Source organism: Zonotrichia leucophrys, chromosome 2 (genome assembly GCF_028769735.1).
Source record: "Zonotrichia leucophrys gambelii isolate GWCS_2022_RI chromosome 2, RI_Zleu_2.0, whole genome shotgun sequence".
NCBI lineage: Eukaryota > Metazoa > Chordata > Aves > Passeriformes > Passerellidae > Zonotrichia > Zonotrichia leucophrys.
Genome location: NC_088171.1, coordinates 40,598,299 through 40,619,553, shown reverse-complemented (window position 1 = coordinate 40,619,553; position 21,255 = coordinate 40,598,299). Strand labels below are relative to the sequence as shown.

Genomic DNA, 21,255 nt, shown 5'->3' with positions numbered 1-21,255 from the left:
GGAGGGTGGCTGGTTTCCTTCTGAGAACCTGTAACAAGTGGCTGTGTGTTACCAGTGATCTCAGAAAGAAGCTGCAATGTACTGACAGACACTTTACTGCATGTTGTTCTGTTAGTCAGGACAGAGCCCTACCCTGACCCCTAACATTTTTCATTGTGAGAAGTTCTATGCAATTTCAGTTTAACAATGCAGTTAAGTCTTGATACATTAGTTAAGCCTGGGAAAATATATTTAAAAATTTGTCACATAGGTTTGTGTTTCTTTGTGCAGGTTGAGGTCTTTTATGAATTTTATATTTTTTATTATTTTTAAAAAATGGACCTCTAAGGAACGCAGCAGGTATTTTCCCTGATATGTAGGCTTTCTTTCCTGATGTGAGAATACTGGTGAGATGCCCTTTTGAAACTTGATATTGTTTGACAGATGAGTAGTTAGTTTTAGATTATATACCTAGGCTTTGTTTCATAATTCCTCTTCTAAACCATGTGAATCACATGAAGTTCCATAAAGAGTCTCAGTAGAGCATCTGAAGATCACAGGAATTGTGTAATTCCTCTCATTCCATAGCAGCTTTCACTTTTATGTAGTTGTATATACTTCTGAAAGAAGGGAACACCAGGTTAAGACTGTCATAAGTCTGTTTTCCATTGTGTTTGTCTTCGTGAATTCACTCCTAGTGTAGGTTTGTTGAATACAATAAATACATTTTTTGAAAGTGAGTTTCCATTGAAATTTGAATTAAATGGCTCAAATTACAAGGTGCTTAGTACCTTACATTTCTTGAAATGATGCTACTAATAAATACCCTCAGTTGGATCTGCATGTTATGCTTTTCTTATTCTCACATTTACTTGTTTAGTGACATCTGAAAATTTCCTGTGGATTCTTGAAGATGGTTTTGCTAAAGAGAAGACTCTTCTTTTAAATAGATTTTGATTTTCTTTTATTATTTGATACAACTACAGTGCTTGAGTGAGGCGAAAGAGAGATGTGATAGCTACCTATATAATTTTCTTCTTTTGTTATTATTATGTAGATATGGTTTTGGACAACATGATTGCCTCTGGCCAGCTGGATGAATCCATAAGAGAGAAAGTGAGAGAGGCTCTTCTAAAGAGGCACCATCATCAGAACGAGAAGAAACTGAGCAGTCGGATTCCTCTAGTTCGGTCTTTCGCAGATATAGGCAAGAAACATTCTGACCCTCACTTGCTTGAACGAAATGGTGAGATAAGTTGTAGCCTCCAGCTCATACTAACCTGGTAAATGATGCTCTCACTGGGAGATGAAGGAAAGGTCAGCTGGTAATAACAGATAAGTGTTTCCTTCTTGATGAGCAAAGAACTAACAAGAAGAGTGTGTGTGATGTGTAGCTATGGATGATATTTTTGAATTTACTCAAATATTCTACTCCTGCCTGTATACCATAGCATGCATTATTATTTTGAAGCATAGTAGTAGACATAAATTGATCCTAATGGGTTTTTTTTGGTATATGCTTAAATAAAATGTGCAATGTTTGAGGAATTTCAGCATTGTGGCATAACTTATACATGTGTCAGATGGATCCTACTTGCTTTTATAGTCTTTGCATAAGAGATTTAGTGATCATGAGTTCAGTGATGCTGACAGTTACTGTGTCTTAACCCAGTGTTAAGTTCATTTGACAAGTTTGCTATGTCAATGGTGAAGGTAGTGCTGTTAGCTGTTTATTTTTATCTTGTTTTATAGAGAAGGTTCTAATGGGAACAAAAATCTCAAACCCAAGAAAGGTATTAGCAATGTTCTTAGATACCTTTTTTGAACCAGTTCCTGAAAATTTATTCTAGACATCCAGTCCCAAATTCCAAATAGCAATATGGACTACAGAGCAGCTTACTTGTATTCTTGTGTTTTTATGGGACCTCTATTTTCATCTCTGTTCTTTGTTTCATTTTGCCTTGCATTAAGTAAGACACATGGATTTTTTTTATTCTGAAAAATTGAAATTTTTTACCCTGATTTCATGAATCAATCATTGAAGTGAACTTCCTTTTCTGTCTTGAAGGATGCCTCATTGCTTAGAGTATGTTTCACTTAGTTAAGTGCTTGTTAGGGGCTACATATGCTGGAGTATTCCCCAGTGAATGCCTGAGCTTGCTGATAGGTTTTTTTGTTAGCCAGTGCATATATGATATATGCTTAAATATTTCTCTAATAGTTTCAGATTTATTTTTTCAAGAATGAAAATGCAGCTTTATTGATCTAAGAGCATAATGTCTCCTGTAACTCCCGACTTAGATGTTTTGTTCAGCAAACATGAAAATTTCACACACACAGCCTTGGTTTTGCCCATCCTTGAACACCTGTATCCCCAGGTATAATCTTTCTTGACACTTATCTTACATGTATCACTTCCACTTTTTAGGGCATTTTATTCTTAATACTCTTTTTACAAGAGATTATGGGATATATGCTGAAACCAGAAACCAGCATAATATGATGAGCATGTGCTAATTTACTTTTCTTTTTATTATGCTTTGGTAACCCTCTAATAAGCTGGTAAACCAAACATGCACATTTGCATATTAGTTCTTAGGCTCCTTAGGGGGTTGTGTGTGTTAGGGCATGTTTGTAATTTATCAGGTATACTTATGGAATTTAGTTATTACTGTAGTGATTATTATAGGCAACCAAATCTGCTCTATTGGTCCTATTTTCTTTACTGCTCTGCAGTTTTGATATTTTAATAGTTGAGTTTTGAGGCTTTTGTTCTTAAAGCAGGTTTGTATCTCTAGGATCCACTCTTTGATTGTCTGGGGGAGGGGAACATATGTGACCTTTACCTAGGCATGCTATCTGCACCTCCTTCTTGTTAATTTTTCTGGGGTTGTTCAACTTACTGGTCTCTGTAGTGCTTGGTATAAATGTGAAAGTAAGTGTGTATAGTTTGCTGTTTGTTTGTTTGTTTGATGGCATGGTACATGAAACCAGCATGTTTTGGATTTCAGGAATTGTAGGAGAAGTCATCAGTAATGTTTTCAAGGAGACTGGTCATCCCAGGAAAAGTGTGGCAAATGGGAGAAATGGTATCACTAAACCTTTTAATGGAAGTACTAATATGAGCATAAACAGTCTCTCTTCCTGCTTAAGGAAGAACTGAAAAATCCATTACAAACTCCAGTCTGAAGGAACCATCACAAGACTGTGTTCTCTTCATAAGAAATTAGTAGGACATGGAAACTAGAGCAACAAAAGTAACAAGGGATTTTGGAGAAATGTTTGGTTTTAGCCATGTGGGGCTATTGGTAAGTCACAGCAAGAGGATATGGAGAAGTGGCTGTGTATCTCATTTTTGTGCCCTCTTCAAAAATATATATTAGACTACGGCTGCCTGGGAAAATTATCAATAAAACAAGACTCTTATTGGAAGACAGCTGCATTTAACACATTTAGATAAGTTTGATCATTATCACTTTTTAAAAATTAAAAATTCATTGTACATAACGGATAGAGTTAACACAAGTCTTGTAATATTTTGGCTTTTTAGTTTATTTTTTGGATGGATTAGCTGCTGTGCAATTAGGAATAAGGAATTATAGGAAAATTGAAGAGTCAGTGTCAAGAGATAATTTTTTTTTTGTTAACAAATCTTACTCTGACTTAAGATAATATCTTCTCCCTCAGATCTTTGGCATTCTAATTAGTACTCCTCAGTGATTTCTGACTTTCCTAATGTCTGGTATCAGATCTGCTCTTACCTCTTATCTTACTTGCATGAGTATGACACTTTGGCCCATAAAGCTTGCAATTTACTATGTAAATTGTTAATGCATATTTGTATCTGTGTGGGTTTGGTTTGGTTTGTTTGAATTTAATATAATCTATCCCTTTTGTAAGCCTCATGGTGTTCCATTTGTTTTATCTCAGGGGAAGGCCTTTCAGCCTCCCGGCACTCTTTGCGAACAGGTCTCTCTGCCTCCAATCTTTCCCTGAGAGCAGACAGCCGTCTGTCGGTTCTTCTCAGTTACCTTCTTCCTTCTTCAAGAGCTGGGAGCCCGGCAGCCTCAAGGTGTACAACCCCTGTAACCACCCCTCAAAACACTCCACCCTCCAGCCCTACCTGCAGGCCAAGCACAAGTGCCCAGCCAAGCCCGCTTCAGGGCAAGGAATTGCTGGTGTCACCTGCCAGTGATGATATTCCTTCAGTAGTAATCCACCCACCTGAGGAGGACTTAGAAGTGCAGGAAAGCCAGGAAAAGAAGACAGAGGAAAATATTGGCAAAACACCAGGCAACTATTGAAATTTAAGCTGTCCATGTGTGATGCTCTCTGCATCTGGATCACTTGCACTGCGATGTTTTTGGCACAAAGAAATATAACTGTTACCTCTGCCTGCATGTTTATCTATTCTCAGTTGTGACTGTCTTCTTGTTTGGCATTTTTAACTTTTTAGCTTTTAACTAAAGCAAGCAAAAAAATTCTTTAATTAACATTCATTTGTGTAATTAAAAAGGAATATGGTTTTAAAATCTAATATATAAGCAAAATGTCAAAAATGGTGGCCTTTTCCTTTCACTCACCTACAGTCCATAGCAGGTTTTGCTTTGGTTTTGTCAGTGGTTGAGGTAATGTCTTAAACCAGTATTGGATATCCTGAGATAGGTACAGCTGAAACCATGGTAGAGTGTTAGAAGTGAATATGAAAAGAATTAGGAAGGATACAATTATCAGTGGCATTCATAGTTTAGTTGTATCATGAAGCTTTCAAGCAGTTTTATTTTTGCTTTTGTGCTTTGTAAAATCATGACTGTTAAAGCCAGCAGTAGTTAACTGATTAAATGATTAGGTTCAGTTCACCTGTAGCTGTTTCTGGATAGTTCTCCATTACTGCACTGCTTCAGCATCAGACACTCCATGAGCGTTTTGCTGTGTTTGATAGGCAAAATTGGAGACAGTAGTTAGAAACTTGTAATCGTAGGCCAGAGCTCAGCAATTTATTATTTTGTTATCTGCAAAGCCTTTCTTCTTTATATGCAAAAAGGGTATGTAGGTGTATAGATAAGTTGAAAGAAACTGTTAGAACTTTCCATCCTTTCTTGAAATATTTTTAGTAGAAGTTTCATAACATTTGCATTCTGCATACGTGCGGTCATACTAGCTTTACTTTTGCAAAATTACCAGCTATTTAGAAACTTCACAATTCTACCTGGCAGGTTGTGTTTTTAAGGTGGAATCATCTTTTTTTTTTGCTCATCAGCTCTTCCTCCCCTTCCTAGAAATTTGTCTTGCCAAAATCCAGCTTGTAGGTTTGACTGCTTTAGGCCTGTGTGTGTTGGGAGCAGGGGGACTGATCTCCCTTGGTTCTTCCAAGGCTTTGCTTGTTTTCTTCCTCACTTGTTTAATAAATAAGAGCACACTGTTACATTTAACAGTGGAAATATGCTGACAGAGAAGAAAGAGGCTGTGGTTATCTGCCTTTTCACATTAGCAGCCAAGTAGTTCACTGAACAGGAAAGAAACTATGTCATAGTTTTTTATCTTCAGTTTAAGTATAGAGGCCTCATCATTACTTAAATTGAGAAAAGCAAACACAAATCTCTTTTTCTGACTTCCTTATGGGAAATTAAGAGAATTCATGTGACGATAATTCTGTCACAGGTCATCTTCCAAATGTGCTTTGAAATCAGAAGTAAAATAATAGCTGTAATTGTTTTTCCAGTTCTCATTTCTCTGGCAGGAATGACAGCATGCCAGACACAAGATCTTTATAATCCAGGAGAAGGCAAATAAATGAAGCTCAAGTACATGATGCTATTACTATCATCACTAGTAAGGCTTTCTACTAGAATCTCCAAGTCATGTTCAGATCAGTTTTGTTCCTCATGCAGATATTTCTCATAAAGAAAAACATCTGAAAGGCAAGATTTCCCAGTTAATCCATAAGTCTTTCAAGAGAATGATAAACACCAACAATGAAGATATTTTTGTTTTCTGGGATTTCCCCTGCTTTTTTAGTTCAAGAAATCATCTGACCACAGAAAGACACGTTTTTTCCTTAGACTTGCCTTTGAGGACATTCTTAGACTATGACTTCAGGGATGCAACTGGACCAATTTCTGTCTTGGTAGGCAAGAGTCAAAGAAAACCCTGACAAGGAAGTCAACTTCCTGGTATTAATTAAGAAAAAAAAAACCAAACAAATCTTCCTGGTCCATTCCACTATAGGTTATGGTCTGTATCACCTCTCTAGTAATTCAGAATATTGCAGTCTGAATACATTTTACACATCTGTATGATTGAGTTTGGTTTGCCTCCTGTGAGTGTGAGGAGCTGTGTTAATTTTCTAATAGGTGTTTTTTTTCTGTATACATTCCTCTGTCATTTGCCTTGTGTTATTCAGACTTTTATTTTTTAGTTTTCATAAATAGCTGGAAGGTTACTGAACTTAATATGAATTACTGTAAAAGGAGGGAAAAGAGACACACCTTTGGTCTACCACTTAATTTTAATCAGCCAGTCATCAGTTCCTAGTAAGTCAACTAGACAAAGGCTTCTCTTAATAATGTTTTTTTAATTTTGTCATCAGTTGAAGATCAGTGTTTGTTTTCCCATCTTTGAACTGTTGAATAATGAATTCCATAGGAAGGGCTGGGAAGTGAGCTGTGTCACAGCTAAAAATTAACAGTTAATTCACCAGCATCACTGAGGTTTCATAATGTCTGTGAACAACAGCAAAGAAGTCTGTTTTAAACGGTCTCTTGGTCCACCGAGGAATGTACTTTGAAACCGAGCAAAATAACATTTACAACGGCTTGCCTCTTACAGTAATTGCTTCCTGAAAATATTGATTCAGAGAAGTTTGCTTATTTGCCCTCTAGTAGTAATTTGAACTTCTTTTTTTTGCATTAGAGCTGCATTGGACTTTAGTTTTAAAAATTGATTTTAATTTCCTCTAGTACAAATATGGTTGACTTCATATTTAGAAGATTTGTATTATATAATTTTAGCTTTTCTAAATACAGTTATTTTGAAATAGTCATGCTTAGATGTTGAACTCATATATTACTCATCTTTTTCATATGAAACAGATGTGAGACAACTGTATGTAATCTTCTCGCTTTCTTTCTTCTGTAGATAATGTTGATTAGATTTTTGTGATCACAGTATTAAGTCTTGTTGGCTAGAAAAGGCACATGGTTTTTAGTGATGGTGTAGTTATAAATACCTTAACTTGAGTTTATGAGGTTTTATTCCAAATGACTCCAGACTCACTTCACTGTAGTCTTTCAGAGGAGACAAATGGTCCATCTGCCTAACTAACATCAAGAAGAGCGCTGTGTTTTTAAAGATCCCCTCAGAAGCTTCGTAACAATGAATTTCTCTGTCTTACAATCTGAAAAGTACTTCTAGGTAGTTGTCCTTGAGTTTGCATCTACTGAACTGGAGAAGAGAGGGAAATAAGTTCTTTTATGGATGTGAGATTGGAATAGAAGTGTTTCACTATTAAAGGAGATTAATTCTTTGGTTCAGAGTTTCTGTATAAATAGCAGATTGATGGATATGTATAATGAAGGCAGTCTCATATGGAAATGCTTGCTCAGGTCTGAAAACCTGTGAGCAGTATTGTCTTGTGAGAGCAGCAGTCTGTCCAACTGCAAGGCCGACGGAAAGGAAAACTATTCACACATGGTTTAGGATCAGACAAATATTCCTGTGTCAGTGCCAAAACTTGTGAGCCTTGACTGTGACTGATCGGTGAAATTTTGAAGGCAAACCTTTTAGAAGAATCAGTGTCACTTTAGCACTGAAATAATAAATATTTTTGCTAATATGTGGAATCCTTATTCTCTGTCCTTCTCCTTGATTGTCTCTCTGTTTTTGTTCTAGTCTCTGCTTGCTTTTGCTCACAGTGCTTTTCCAGAAAATGCAAAGTGATGCATTATGGCTCATCTTTCATCAGTTAAAAACATTATAAGTTTCCTGTATTGCTACAGAGAAGGGGAAAAATGAAGGAGTTTATATGTCTAAACTTTTGTATTAGGCTGCTCTTCTGCAACAACTGTTTAATATTTCCTTCTAGTTCTACAAAAATCAACTCCTAGGCAGTTAAATACTTAAATCAGCTGATTTCATAGGTGGTTGATGATATGATTCTTGTGAATAACATATAAATCTTGGAGCAGAAAAGTAGAATGTGTTTTTTTATTGTTGGGGGTTTTGTTGTTGTTGTGTTGGCTCATTGTGCATGTTAGGATTTATGAAGGAAATGACAGCCTATTAACTTGGATTTGGTTTTTGCTTCAGGTCAAAACACCCGCACCACTTACATCCCTTATGTACTGTAAGAATGAAAATTAGTGGTAAAGGCTTGGACCTGCATGTTTTTGTTGATATGATGACTTTTTGGAAGAGCTTTTTTATAACAAAGACGGGGATGAAGTAAAGAGAATTCAGGCATCATTTGAAATGCTAAAAAAAAATTCAAAATGGAGAAATAATAGACATGGGGGTATGCAAGTAGTTATGTGGCAGTAGTTACGATAGAGCAGCAGCCTGAAGATAGCCAGAGAGGGTTTCATTTATATCTTGGCTGGAGAGATGCTTGACCTAAATACAAACTTTCTCCATGTAATACAATGTTTAGGCTTTATCTAGATGTGGTTTTGAAGGCATGTGAAAGCATGTTCTGTCACCACAGCTGGAAGGTCTAGTGTAGACAAGCAAGAAGGCCAAATGCATTTGTAGTGCATGTTAAACTGAACAAGCAAAAGCTCTGTAATTCAAAAGGTGGGATTTGGGCTTGGTTATGCATGCCTAGACCAGCTTTTAAATGTTAATTGGGTAGAGAGTACCATGATGCAACATGGAATTCAGTGTGTTTGAATGCTTGGGTTACTTGCCTTTTGCACCCTTTACTGTACCTGCAGTTCAGTGCTACTGGCGATGTAGCAGGATTCATAACACAGTTTTGTTTTGGTGCAAGTGTTAGAGGGAAGCTGTGTACTGAACTTGAAACACTTTGTGTGTATTCTTCAGCTCAAGCGTGTATTCCACATAGCAACACGTGGTTGGATGAATAGTGGGAGCTTAGGTCTGCTGATTGAAAGCACGGTTTGCAAGCTGTCCTTCATGTAGTACTCTACTTACTTTTACAGCTTAGTTAACTTAGTTGACTACATTCCTTGTAGTTGTAGCCTGAGGCTTGCTGACACTTTTTACAATTACAGTAACTGCTACACAGCAGACTAGAGGTGCTTGCATTTGGTGTCCAAGGACTTCTTAGTACAGTGAAGATGCTATATCCTAACTACTGAATCAGTTATGATTAAAATGCCAGAAGTTATCTTTACTGCAATTAAAGTAGCTGATGTTTCCTGGTGACTGTTTTGCAAATGGCCATCATTTGGGGCAATACCTAATTTTTTTAATTATGTCATTTTTTTGACAACACAGTGACTTGTTAACGTTGCATTTATGATACTAATGTAGGGCACTCACTGAATAACGTGCACTTTTGCGTTAAGCAAGCTGCCACATTGAGTTTTGGTAGTGTTTCGCACTCAGTTTGTTTCCTGCACCATGTTGAACTTATCTCCTTTTTTTTTTAATTTAGGGCTGTTGGCATCTCCACAGTCAGCACCTGGAAGTTTGGACACTGGGAAAAGTGGAGAGGTTAAAGCTACTGGGTCAGGAGGAAGCAGAGAAAACAGCACTGTTGATTTTAGTAAGGTAAGTAACATTAAACACCTCAGTGTTTAGCATCAATTAACTTTGTAGCAAAAACTGTGCAGGTTGTAACTTCCCCCTTAGTTGTAACCAAGACATGTGTTGTACCAGTGTGCACATGAAATAGGTACTGAGAGATAACTTGTGTCACAATATGATCTAGCCTACATGTGTCACATGTTTTAAAATTCTTCCCAGCAGAATTCTTCTCAGTATTTTGGTAACATAAGAGTGCAGCTGCTGTACTTTCTCATGCAGATGGAGACATTTACACATCTGCTATTAAGGCTCTTCTGAAAGCAGTTTTGTACATTGTGTTGTAACGTATTTTTCTAGAGCTTTTTGTTGGTTCCTTTTTTTTTTTGTGAAGAGGGCTTTAAAGAAGAATTTGCTTTATATGTATAATGAGTTTCCTCTACAAAAGTTGTTGTACATCTTAGTCATTAGTAACACATAATACCACTTTCTAAAAGAAACCTTTTAAAAAATCTGCTGTAAATTTCATATATTTCTTTCATAATCTAAATTTGCTGGGCAAGTTCCATTGTGGCTGTTACTATAAAGTTCAGTCAGAAGTGTCATCTATATTGTGAAATACTGTAAGAAAATTGTTTTGCCAAGTTAAATAATTTTGCTTGAGGAAAGCTAGCTTACACTGTAGTTCTGATCTGATCATGGCAGGTGCCATATATTCCTGCTCCTCTGTCACAGTTTATATATTTTTGCTTGGCCTGTCCTTGTGTACACCTGCCTTGTCTCCTGTTGGACAGGAGTCAGCCTCCTGGCACTGTAGTTGTGGCACACTTGGTGTGGGACTCAAGAGGCCATCTGTAAGTTCTCTAGCTAGCAGTGTCACTGGTGCTTGTGTGTGTGTGTATGTGAACACAGAGTTCATGTGCTGTACCATTTTCTAATGCACTTCTGTAATTATGTACAGAAATGAAGGTGAAGATTTTCAGCCATCATATTCTTTATGATTTGTATGAACATACAAATTATTTCTCAAAATTATGACATACTTGAAATACATGGCTGTGAAATAACTTACTGCATTCTAGAAACCATGTGTAATTACATGAACTCTCCTTACTTAATTGTGCATAGATTTTGTTAATTTATGTCCTATCACGGAATGTTTGTCATGATAATATTAGAAAGGTGATTATGCAGTTTGGAGTCTTCTAGAGTATACTAGGTGTTAGTAATTCTAACTTATAGAAAATAGTGTATTATTATTTGGCTGGCTGACATTTTCTAAATTTGTTTGTCTTTTCTGTATTGTGGGATATTTAATTTGCTTTTTAATTTTTCTTTGTAGCATAAATGTCTTGTAAATTCTGATAAACATAATTGTGTTGTGGAATTTCTGGTAAGAAATGTAAGGGATTAAACACTTGTTTCACCTTTGTATGAATAGGTTGATATGAACTTCATGAAGAAAATTCCTTCAGGAGCAGAAGCATCAAATGTGTTAGTGGGAGAAGTAGATTTTTTAGAAAGACCTATTATTGCTTTTGTGAGGCTCTCCCCTGCTGTGCTTCTCTCGGGTCTCACAGAGGTTCCGGTTCCTACACGGTAAATAAATGCCTGGAAATTCTGGCTTTACTTATGCAATAAGATAATAATATTTAAAATCTCAAATAGCTGTAAATTTTTATATACACTGTATTAAGCTCAAAAAAATGTAGAGTTTGGTTTAACATTATGTCAGTCATTTGCTGCAAAATTTGAAGTAATGAGATCTGCCACAAAATTCTCTGAATGCATTATATATCTTTATATATATCTCTGTATACACACACACATACATATATACATCTATATACATGTAAAGATGCTGTCTTAAGCAAGTGCAGGATTTGAAACTGAAAGTTAATTTGCAGTAAAAGCAATGAGTCTTCCAAACTTGTGTTGACATTTTGAAGATGGGCATGAAGATATAGTTCCCTTTGGTGTGACACAGCTTGTCAGTGGGGAAGAGCACACTAAGTCTGAAGGTCTGTCTAATCTGAACATCTGTTCTTATACAAGTGCTCTGCATATGAATCACTTAGGTGGTTAAAAACCAATTTTTTATTATGTGCCCAATTCCACATGATTGACATTGGAGTTGACAATCTTCATCTAATACATAGAGAAGTAGTTTTCAGTCTGCAGTATGCTATCCAGCCTGGTGCAGTCACCCCTGCTCCCCCAGTCCAAATGATCTCATTACTATACTTGTGGGTATGTTTACCACAGATGTTCAAAATATCAAAATACGGGTCTCATGATGAAGGTTAGCAGATAATTTCATCAGTCATCATGGATGACACTTCATTTTCTGTGCACATTGATGTATTTGACTGTTCTGTGGTGTTTGCCCATACATTTGTATTTATGTTTTTTGTTGGATTTTTAATGTTTTAAAATTATCAAAGTGTTTGTTTATCTTCACGATTTTCAGCTTATACACTCTATTGAAGGGCAAAAATACATATATGTGAGAATTTTTGGAGAGTAGTTGACAGGAGTACTCAATTTTTTTTGGGAAATTCCAAAATTTCTGCATACTAATTACTGTAGCTGAATCTATTCTGTCCTAAGTTTTTCAGAATGGTGTAGACTTGCAGATCTGAAATAGCATACTGGGATTCTTAAGATGCACTCTTGTTTTCAGTTAGGGTAGCAAACTTGCAAAGGAGACGGAAGTGACCTTTTTGTACAATGAGTTGAAAGAAAGTGCTACTTTTTTCAGATGTGTTGTGCTTAGGAATGTCATTTTCATGAAATATAGAAGAAGGTTGTGAAACAAATTACTGAGGTTCACTCTTTGATTTGTATCCTTTTGAATTTATAAAATGTTATTCCTGTTCAAGGTTTTGGTAAGTTTTATGTTAGGCACTGTTACTGCACAAGGATCTGCTGCTGTATGCTGTGACTCAACCCCCAGATTGGATCAGCTTCCCAGAATGTCACTTACTTCAATAGGTGTTCAAATACCCAAGTTCCCTTCCTTTCCACTGACACAAGACTAGGATAGACTATGTGAGTATGCCCAATTGTACTGCAAGAGGTACCAGTAGGTGCATCCTCTGTGTGCCATGGCCACTCTCAGCAGGTGAGGGGACTGAACTCCCATGAAAAGGGAACGTGGGACAGGTCATAGAGCTCCTAGGCTGCCACTTTAACGGATCTGTGCTACTGGGAATGTCAGAAAGGCTTAGAATCCAGGGGAAATATTCATTGAGCTCTAGTCTGTGGATTTCTACAGTCTTGAAGGCATTACAAGAAGTTGAAAAATTAGGCTTAATTAAGAAGATATCTGAGTAATTTTGGGTCAGAATTTGAGTTCCTTACAATAATGACTTTAAACTGAATATTTTCACAGTGTTGCAGCAGTCTTTTAAGATCGTAAGCAGTAAAAATGGGATTTTTACTTTACCACTAAATTTTCTTTTAAATATTAATTTGAAAAAACTCCTTTTGAATATATGCAGATGAGTCAGCCATACTCACCTGTATTACTTTCTCCACAGGTTTTTGTTTTTGTTGTTGGGACCAGTAGGAAAAAGTCCACAGTACCATGAAATTGGACGATCAATAGCAACACTTATGACAGATGACGTGAGTGATCTGTTTTAAATGCTTGTAGGTGAAGTCTAGAATGAGGTATTTACCAATTGATTTCAGTAAATGATTTGGAGTAGTAGGTTAAAGAAAAAAAACTCAGACTAGTTAAATGAAGAACTGTAAACTTAATTATTTTTTGTGTTAGTGAAGTCGATAATGGTAAATTAACTTCCCTCCTTGTCTGTCTTGAAATCCTTAATGTATTTCTGAAAAAAAAAATTGACTTTAATGTATAGATTTCATTTTTATGTTAAATTCATTATCAGAACTATTAAATAGAACTGCATTTGGCATGAGTCACTGTGTGTCAGAAAGGACAGAAGCAACTGCGCAAGTGCTCAGGAAACAAAGTTTTAAAAACGCGTGCAATTGAGTCATCATAGTTTCTTTTTTTTTAAATCTAAGCCAGATCAAAGAAATAAAATAAGAATTTTAATAGCCTTTTGAAGTCATGTGCTTAGAGCCCTGTGGTTTTAAAGACCACAGGAGGGAACCAGTACTTTTAATTTGAGAGTGATGCCATCTTACTGAGCAAAATTAAGGTCTTTTAATTTGACTTCACATTGAGCGCCACCTACTGAATTGCTGATAATTTTTAAGGTTATCTAGCAGAAATGCAAGTACTTTTTACTCTAGAACAATTTGAAGTTTGGTAATGTAAGCTAGAAATTTGTCATTTTGCAATTGTTAACAAGTCTGTGAATACAGTTTTTGTTCAATGTGAGAATTGAATTTTAAAAGCTTTAGTTGCAGCTTCTAAACTTTTTTAGATAGGCTGGTCTGATATTTAGGAATACTCTAGATCACTGAAATAGAAAAGAAAATCAATTATTTCATGGTCTAAAAAGACCTGAGTAGACTTCAGAGATCTATTTTAAGATTAGAAGATTTAATGATCAGATTTAATGGTATTTGGAGAAAACCAGTTCAGGTTTAAAATGTACAGAACAATTCAGAATCATCTTCTACATGCAGTTTTACAGTAAAATAGCATTTTTTCCCTCTGTGTGTCTAAAATATATCTTGGAGTTGATGTTGTAGTAGTCTATAAAATGGTATAGGATTTTTTAGTAGGATTGCTTTCATGTGCTTTTTAGGCAGTCTTCTAAACTTACTTAGGGTAGATGTATAAAAATGCATTCTTGTTCTTAATGAAAGCTTGTGGTTTGGTTTGAAGCTTATTTGAAGTATTTTTTGTCATAGTGGTACAATGGCTATAAGGCAGAGTTAGTCAGACAATAGTACACGAACTTGATGTCCTGAAAATTGAAGATTAACTTTCATTTAACTTTAGAAATTACCTCAATATTAGTTTTGAGTTTGAAGATAAAACTTCTATGTCTTGTGGTCCATAGGAATGTGCATACCTGTAGCTTTTAATTTAAAAGTATGTAAGTAAAGTAAGAGCCAAACTTTTGAGAACCTACAAAATATGTTCCATACCTTTTAATCAAGTTTAATCATTATATAATGATAATCAGTTCCTCTTTCAGAAAAAATAAAATAAAAATAAGTGTTGAGTACTTTCTTCTTGTAGGTTTTCCATGATGTTGCCTATAAAGCAAAAGACCGAAATGATTTGTTGTCAGGAATTGATGAGTTTTTAGACCAAGTGACAGTCCTGCCTCCGGGAGAGTGGGATCCAACTATACGAATTGAGCCACCACAAAATATTCCTTCCCAGGTAAAAGGAAAAAAAAAGGTCCAGTCTGTCTTGGAGTGAGGGGGCCTAAACTGAACATAGGATTTGAGCTGCTGAGTACAGAGGGGCAATCACTGCCCTTGTCCTGCTGGCCACACTCTACTTGACACGTGCCAAGATCTCATTAGCCTTTCTGGCCACCTGGCCACCCTGCTGGCTGCTATCCAGATGGCTGTAAAGCATCAGGAAAGTCCCCACATGCATTTTGCAAGAAAAAGTTGATTGTTCATTTAAGTTACAAAAAAAAAAAATTAGGAAGGGGGAAAAGGCATTAATCAGTTTTCTGCTATGCTGTTAAGTTAATTTTATTTACAATATTTCTTTTTGAAATACTGAAATGAGTTCATGTGGGAACTGGAAGAATTGGTGAGAAATTGTGCTTGAGTTCATGTTACAAATTCTGTGAGTAGTCTAGCAGTGATCAGCAAGAATATTTAAATTATTGTAAGAACTTCTGTTTGCATGCAGCATTCATTAGAGCGTTCAATGTGTTTTGTGTAGCATATACTTATAACAGAATGTTTATGAAATAGATACAAATTGGTCATACTGCTCAGTTGTGATGATGCAGGCTTACAATGAGAGCTGAGGAAAGTGGGTCCTTGGAGAGATTTTCTTCCTCTCCTCCCTCTTTACAACTTAAAGGAATTTGGGCCTGCAGGATCAAAAGCAGAGACCAGAGCTTTTTGTTCAGAAGGTTGACATTGGTGTCGAGTCCTGTGGTGGTTTGGCAGAGTGGGTGGAATAGAATGGGGTAACAGCAGCGAAGTCTATTCATGAGTAGCCTGAGGTTACCATGTAACTTGTTTCCAAAATAAGCTGGGCTCAGGGTTTTTTGGAAGGCAGGCTCAGCTGAAAAATTTATGAGGAGCTGGTAAGCAGCTTGCTCAGCGGGGGAATTACTTCTCATTTATATTTCAACTAAATACTGTGTGTATCATAAAAAGAGGTCAGTTTCTGATACATGTTAAATGTTTCTGCTCTGTAAATGGTTGAAGAAAAAAAGTATCTAAAGATTCCTGTCTCATGGTTGAGCCTCTACTGTGTGTTGAAAATCTAGGTTTTGTTTCATTGTGTTTCAGGAATCTATTTCTTGTAGGTACAGGGAAGATGAATACTGTTGTGCAAGGTACTAATAAGATCTTCTGGGTGGTGTTGTACAGTTCTAGTCATCTGTACTCAACAAAAGATTGGTTTGGAAAATGGAGGACTGCTGATGAGCTGGGAATATGAAAAAGGGTGTGGAAGGCATAGGATTTGTGCACAATCTCTTTTAATTATACTTTTTTAGTGTAAAAACAGTCTCAAAGTATTTTTTTTCCTTTTTCCTTTTTTTCCCCCGCGTCTCTTCTGTAGGAGAAAAGGAAGGCACCTAAATTTCCAAATGGATCTACTCCTACAGGAAACGGTCATAAAGAAGAAGGCCATCATGCCGGACCTGAACTTCAGAGAACTGGAAGGTGTGTTCACTTCCCTAAATGCTAGCTTCCATAAAGAAATAAAAGTGATAAATCTTCATCTTAATGATTGACATTTAAACATTAAAAAATTACGGTACAAGTGTCAGAGTGCATCCTTTGTCCTTTTCAAGTGTTGGATTCTTGCCTGTAAGTGCCAATCTGTTTAAAGTATTTTCAAGCCTCTGGCAATGTTTCTCAACACATTTGCAAAGGATTTCACATAAGATGCTGCCTAATTTAACTAACTGACTTTTAAAAGTTGGCGTTTAAGTTTTAATCTTCAGGAGCTTGCAATTATCATAATTACAGCAGGAATATGCAATTTTCAGTGTTTGGCTAGGTACTAAAAAATCCCATTAATGCAAATCTGTTTTATTAAGCGTGTATGAAATGGAACAATAAGAAATGAAAAGTGGCACAAGGTAGTTTGGTATTGGTTAGCTTTGAGTTTTGGTCAGGTTTCTTATAGAGATAAAATAAAACTGAAGGAATTTCTTTCAGTTACTGTTGTTTTCTGTTAATTCTAAAATATTTGCTAAAGAAGTCTCCAACATTGGAAATACCTGGTTATGATTAAACTTTAATATCTGAAATGAGAGTAGAGATTAAATCAACTGAAAAAAATTGGAGTATATGTACAGTGTTGTTATCCCCAGAATAATAAACTTCTAAATCAAATACATCTTTTTCATACATTTGCAAGAAAGACTTTACGGCATTTGTGTTGATTTTTACCATTGTGTCTTTGTTATAATTACCTTTTACTGTTTTTGTAGACAGTATGTGGAGCTAAAAAGTTCATTTCTGCTCACAAAATTATCTGTAGATAAGACTTTTCTTTTTCTTAGGAGTGTTTGGGTTTTTTTAATAATTAAAAATAAAATAAATTTTTCTAAATACAAATTAATGTCTATTATTTTGGAGTCTTTAAGATTTTTGAAAATTGATTTTTAAATTCTTGGTAATAACTTACTCAGCTGAACTAAATGGAATATCTGTGTTCTCCTGATAGGAACACTGTTAAAAATGATAGCCATAAATTTATTGACGTCATCATATGTATGTAGTGAATTTAAATAAAAAGCTACAACTATATGTTGGAGTGGAAATATTGACATGCGATAATGCAGTGATCTTGGTTGAGGTTTAGCATATTTCTCTGTTCCATTGTTTTGAATATCATAAGACAGATTTGACTTTAAGCATCATTTAGGTGAAATTGTTTGCAAAGTTATTTTTTCAGTATCTTGCCCATATATTAAAAAAATGTAGTCAGCTTTTAAAAATGTGGGAAACCTGCTTGATTATGTTTGGAATACTGCCGAATTGGAGTAGATAAGATTCTCATTGACATTTTTAATTGTTATGCTTTAATCTAGATTATGAAATAGCTAATTTGTGCCAGCAATAGGCACTGGCAGTCATGTGTAGCCCATAGTTTTAAACTAGCTAGAATCCTTTAGTGTACAGTTTGACGAGTTTCATCTCACCTATTTAGGCTTTTTGGTGGTTTGATACTTGACATCAAAAGGAAAGCACCTTTTTTCTTGAGTGACTTCAAGGATGCATTAAGCCTGCAGTGCCTGGCCTCGATTCTTTTCCTATACTGTGCCTGTATGTCTCCTGTAATCACTTTTGGAGGGCTCCTGGGAGAAGCTACAGAAGGCAGAATAGTGAGTACAAAGAATGGTAGCGGCCAGGCTTTTAGACCTTCAGAGGCAAGTCACTGTGTGCATTTGTCTCATTTATTTATACTTGTATTTGAAGAATTTACCCACAGCACTTGATTAGCCTGCCCCAAAGCAGATCTTCCCCAAAAGGTAATTGCTATGGAAAATGTGGGGAACCTATGTGAACAGGAGAAGATGCACAGGGGAGGTAAAAAATGTTTATCCTACCTTATTGGATGAATGGCTTCATGAATTGAGAAAAGGCTTGTATTGCCTTCTTTTTGGCTGCTTAAGAGCAATAAATAGCAGTAAAGGTGTACCATCCCACTGGGCCTGCTTTAGGCAAAGTCAGAGGCTCAAGGTGGATAGCCAAGAATATGTACTGGCCTTGAGTAGACCTATGAGGATGATAATGCCTTCAGTGTGTGGCCAGCAGTCCATTTATGAAACTGACAGGTTGTGTTTATGCTTGCACTAATACATATGTTGCTCACAATAGAATAAAGTGTTTGAGGTTTATCAGCAGAAAATACTCTTCATTGTAAATTACTCAAATGTAAACCATATGCATACAAAATTTTGGTAGTGGTATGTTGGGCAGTGGATAATACCAGCACCTTTTCACTAGCAGTTTTTGAAGCAGGGAAGAATTACTGAATATCAGCAGTGTTAGTAGCTTAGTGTCAATTGGCTTATGAGGAAACTAGTTTGAAGTGTATTTTCTGTTTTTAAATCTATCACAAAGAGACAAGGCTCTGTCCTTTTGTGGGAGGGAAGGATATATTCAGACATGTCTTTTACAAGTGCTAAGATGCTGATGAAACTTATGTTACAAAATTCTTCTTGATACTTAATGAAATTTTTAAGCTTGTACTGTATTAAAATTTAATTAACTGTTTTATTTCTTTCAATTATTGCTGTTGACTCAGATATTTGTTTATTGATGTAGCACTTCAAGCTGGTAGAAAATACAGAAATCAATTATGTCTTTTCTGTGTGCTGGTTTTCCCACTGTAAATGTAGGAATGATTACTAAAATGACAGTGTAACTTTTGAATGTGCAACATGTATAATAATGAAACTACCCTCCTTTCAAAGCTTGATTCTCAAACACCTTCTTTCTTTTAGCTATCTGGAATTGTTTGCGGGTTTGTTCCTGCCTTCAGATACTTGGTGTGCATCATTGAATAAAACATTTAGTTACTGCACACACATGTTCAAGCACAGTAGCTGACATTGTAAGGTACACAGTTTGTCTTTGAAACCTTCCCTCGCATTCTCAGAGGCCATCACCTCCACAGTGCTCCTGTCCCTGCCACCCTGACTGAGAGCCCCAAGGTTAATGCATTGACTAACCAAAAACACTAATTTGAAGGTAATAGAACGAGAGACTGGAATTATATTTTTTTCTTATTGTTATGAACAAAGGACTCATTTTCATTTTTAATAGCCCAGTTTGGCAAATCATTTTGACCATTTTCAGATGATTTCCTGAATTGGAGCTCAAGTTTGAAGAATTCTGTTTTCTTAGGTTTGCATAATTTCAAAATAGCAAATGCTTTAAAGTTCCACTAGGAACACTGTAATTCCATTACAGGAATCTGTAATCCATGACCTCTCATAGTGGTAGGTGGTGTAATTAACAGTTTTCAAGTAAATTTAATATAATACTAGTATTTAAAATTCTGACCTCTCTCTTTAGAGGTACATTGTAACTGGGTATTTTTGGCAGAAAATATTACAGGGAAACACTTAATTCAAGAACTGAAGTAGATACCTTAATTCCTTGAAAAGAAATGCATTACCAGGTGGGACATTGGTTTACTGCTCATCTATTTTTGGTGTCATGTATACATAAAGCAATATTCTTCAGTAATTTCCCCCGCACCTTTGCCTGTCAGCTTGTTTTTCTTTTTTTTTTTTTTCTTTTGTAATGCTTGGTTGACTGATGCAGGTTTGATACAGCACACTGTAGGTATGGTGCAATACAGATATGTTTTCTTTACAGAGACCATTAATTTTTCTGTAATCAACATGTTGAGTAACTATTTTCTTTTTTGTTTGTTTGGTTTTTTTTTTTTTTTGTTTCAGATTAGTTTTTCTTTTTTTTTTTTTTTGTAAATTTTTATAATTGTTGGTATGCTTTTCCTTCAGAGCTGGCAGGACTAGTAACTTGTTCTCATGGTTTTGGATGGCTTTATGTTTCTCAAGGGTGAAGTTTTCAAAATCTTGTCCATGGTATTGTTACTGCAAAACAGTGTTAAGTTATTCTTGTCTCAAACATGGATATTGATTGCAATGTGTTTGCATCTTGTCTTGTTTCTAAGTTAGTGCATCTTAAAGCTGTATTTATGAAGATATGATGCTAAATGCTAACCTGAAAGACGGCAAAGTTACAGCATTTTTTTTTCCCCCAAACAGAGTGCAATAGAGTCTCTCTTTGGAGCCTCATTAACTGGGATTGCCTATTCTCTCTTTGCTGGGCAACCTCTTACTATCTTGGGAAGCACAGGACCAGTTCTAGTATTTGAAAAAATATTATTTCAATTTTGCAGGTAAGTGATGTTTCTATTGACTTGATGCACTTTTTTAACATTCTAGCCTGTTACAATAGCAGTGATTGAAAGCAGATGTGCAGTAAATGTGTATGTCCATGAAGGTGAATACAGTGGCAAGAGACTGAGAAATAGATATTATCTGGTGAAGCTGTGAGGCACTGGCAAACCTGAATGAGAAAATCAGTGATAAGAAGTGGCAAGGACTCAAATGAAAGTTATATTCTGACTGTGTGAAGTTGTTGGCTTTGCTTCTGCAGGGGTAAGCAGAGATGGATCTACGCTCTAGGAGAAACCATCTGGGTAGCTCTGGAGAGACCCATCCCCATGATGCTTCCCAAGCTAGGTAGTTGCACTGTCAGTCCTAGAAACATCTTGCAGTGTTGCTTTGCTTTGGTGGGAGATGAGACAAAAAAATTTTTGCTTCCTTCAGAGCTAATATCAAGCATGAGAAAAGTGCTGAAAGCCTATAAAGCTTGGTCTCAGTGTCTTTTCAAGTAGAATGTAATACAGGTGGGTTTTGACTCAGTTAATGCTTTTTATTTCTT

The 21,255-nt window shown here is 36.0% G+C and overlaps 1 protein-coding gene across 8 annotated transcripts in view; it reads left to right on the top strand.

Annotated features, from left to right (window-relative positions):
• The window catches only part of SLC4A7 (solute carrier family 4 member 7), a 93,621-nt gene that overhangs the window by 51,721 nt on the left and 20,645 nt on the right, over positions 1-21,255 (top strand). For 2 of the 8 annotated variants that reach the window (XM_064704671.1, XM_064704672.1), the window contains exons 6-14: positions 1,037-1,225; positions 9,596-9,711; positions 10,479-10,538; positions 11,126-11,283; positions 13,227-13,314; positions 14,858-15,004; positions 16,379-16,482; positions 17,981-18,155; positions 20,574-20,707. In XM_064704671.1, the coding sequence (XP_064560741.1) occupies positions 1,037-1,225; positions 9,596-9,711; positions 10,479-10,538; positions 11,126-11,283; positions 13,227-13,314; positions 14,858-15,004; positions 16,379-16,482; positions 17,981-18,155; positions 20,574-20,707 (1,171 nt within the window). Of the gene's footprint in view, positions 1-1,036; positions 1,226-3,909; positions 4,273-9,595; positions 9,712-10,478; positions 10,539-11,125; positions 11,284-13,226; positions 13,315-14,857; positions 15,005-16,378; positions 16,483-17,980; positions 18,156-20,573; positions 20,708-21,255 lie in introns of all 8 variants that reach the window. The other 6 variants (XM_064704675.1, XM_064704679.1, XM_064704676.1 and 3 more) reach the window with 5 other exon arrangements.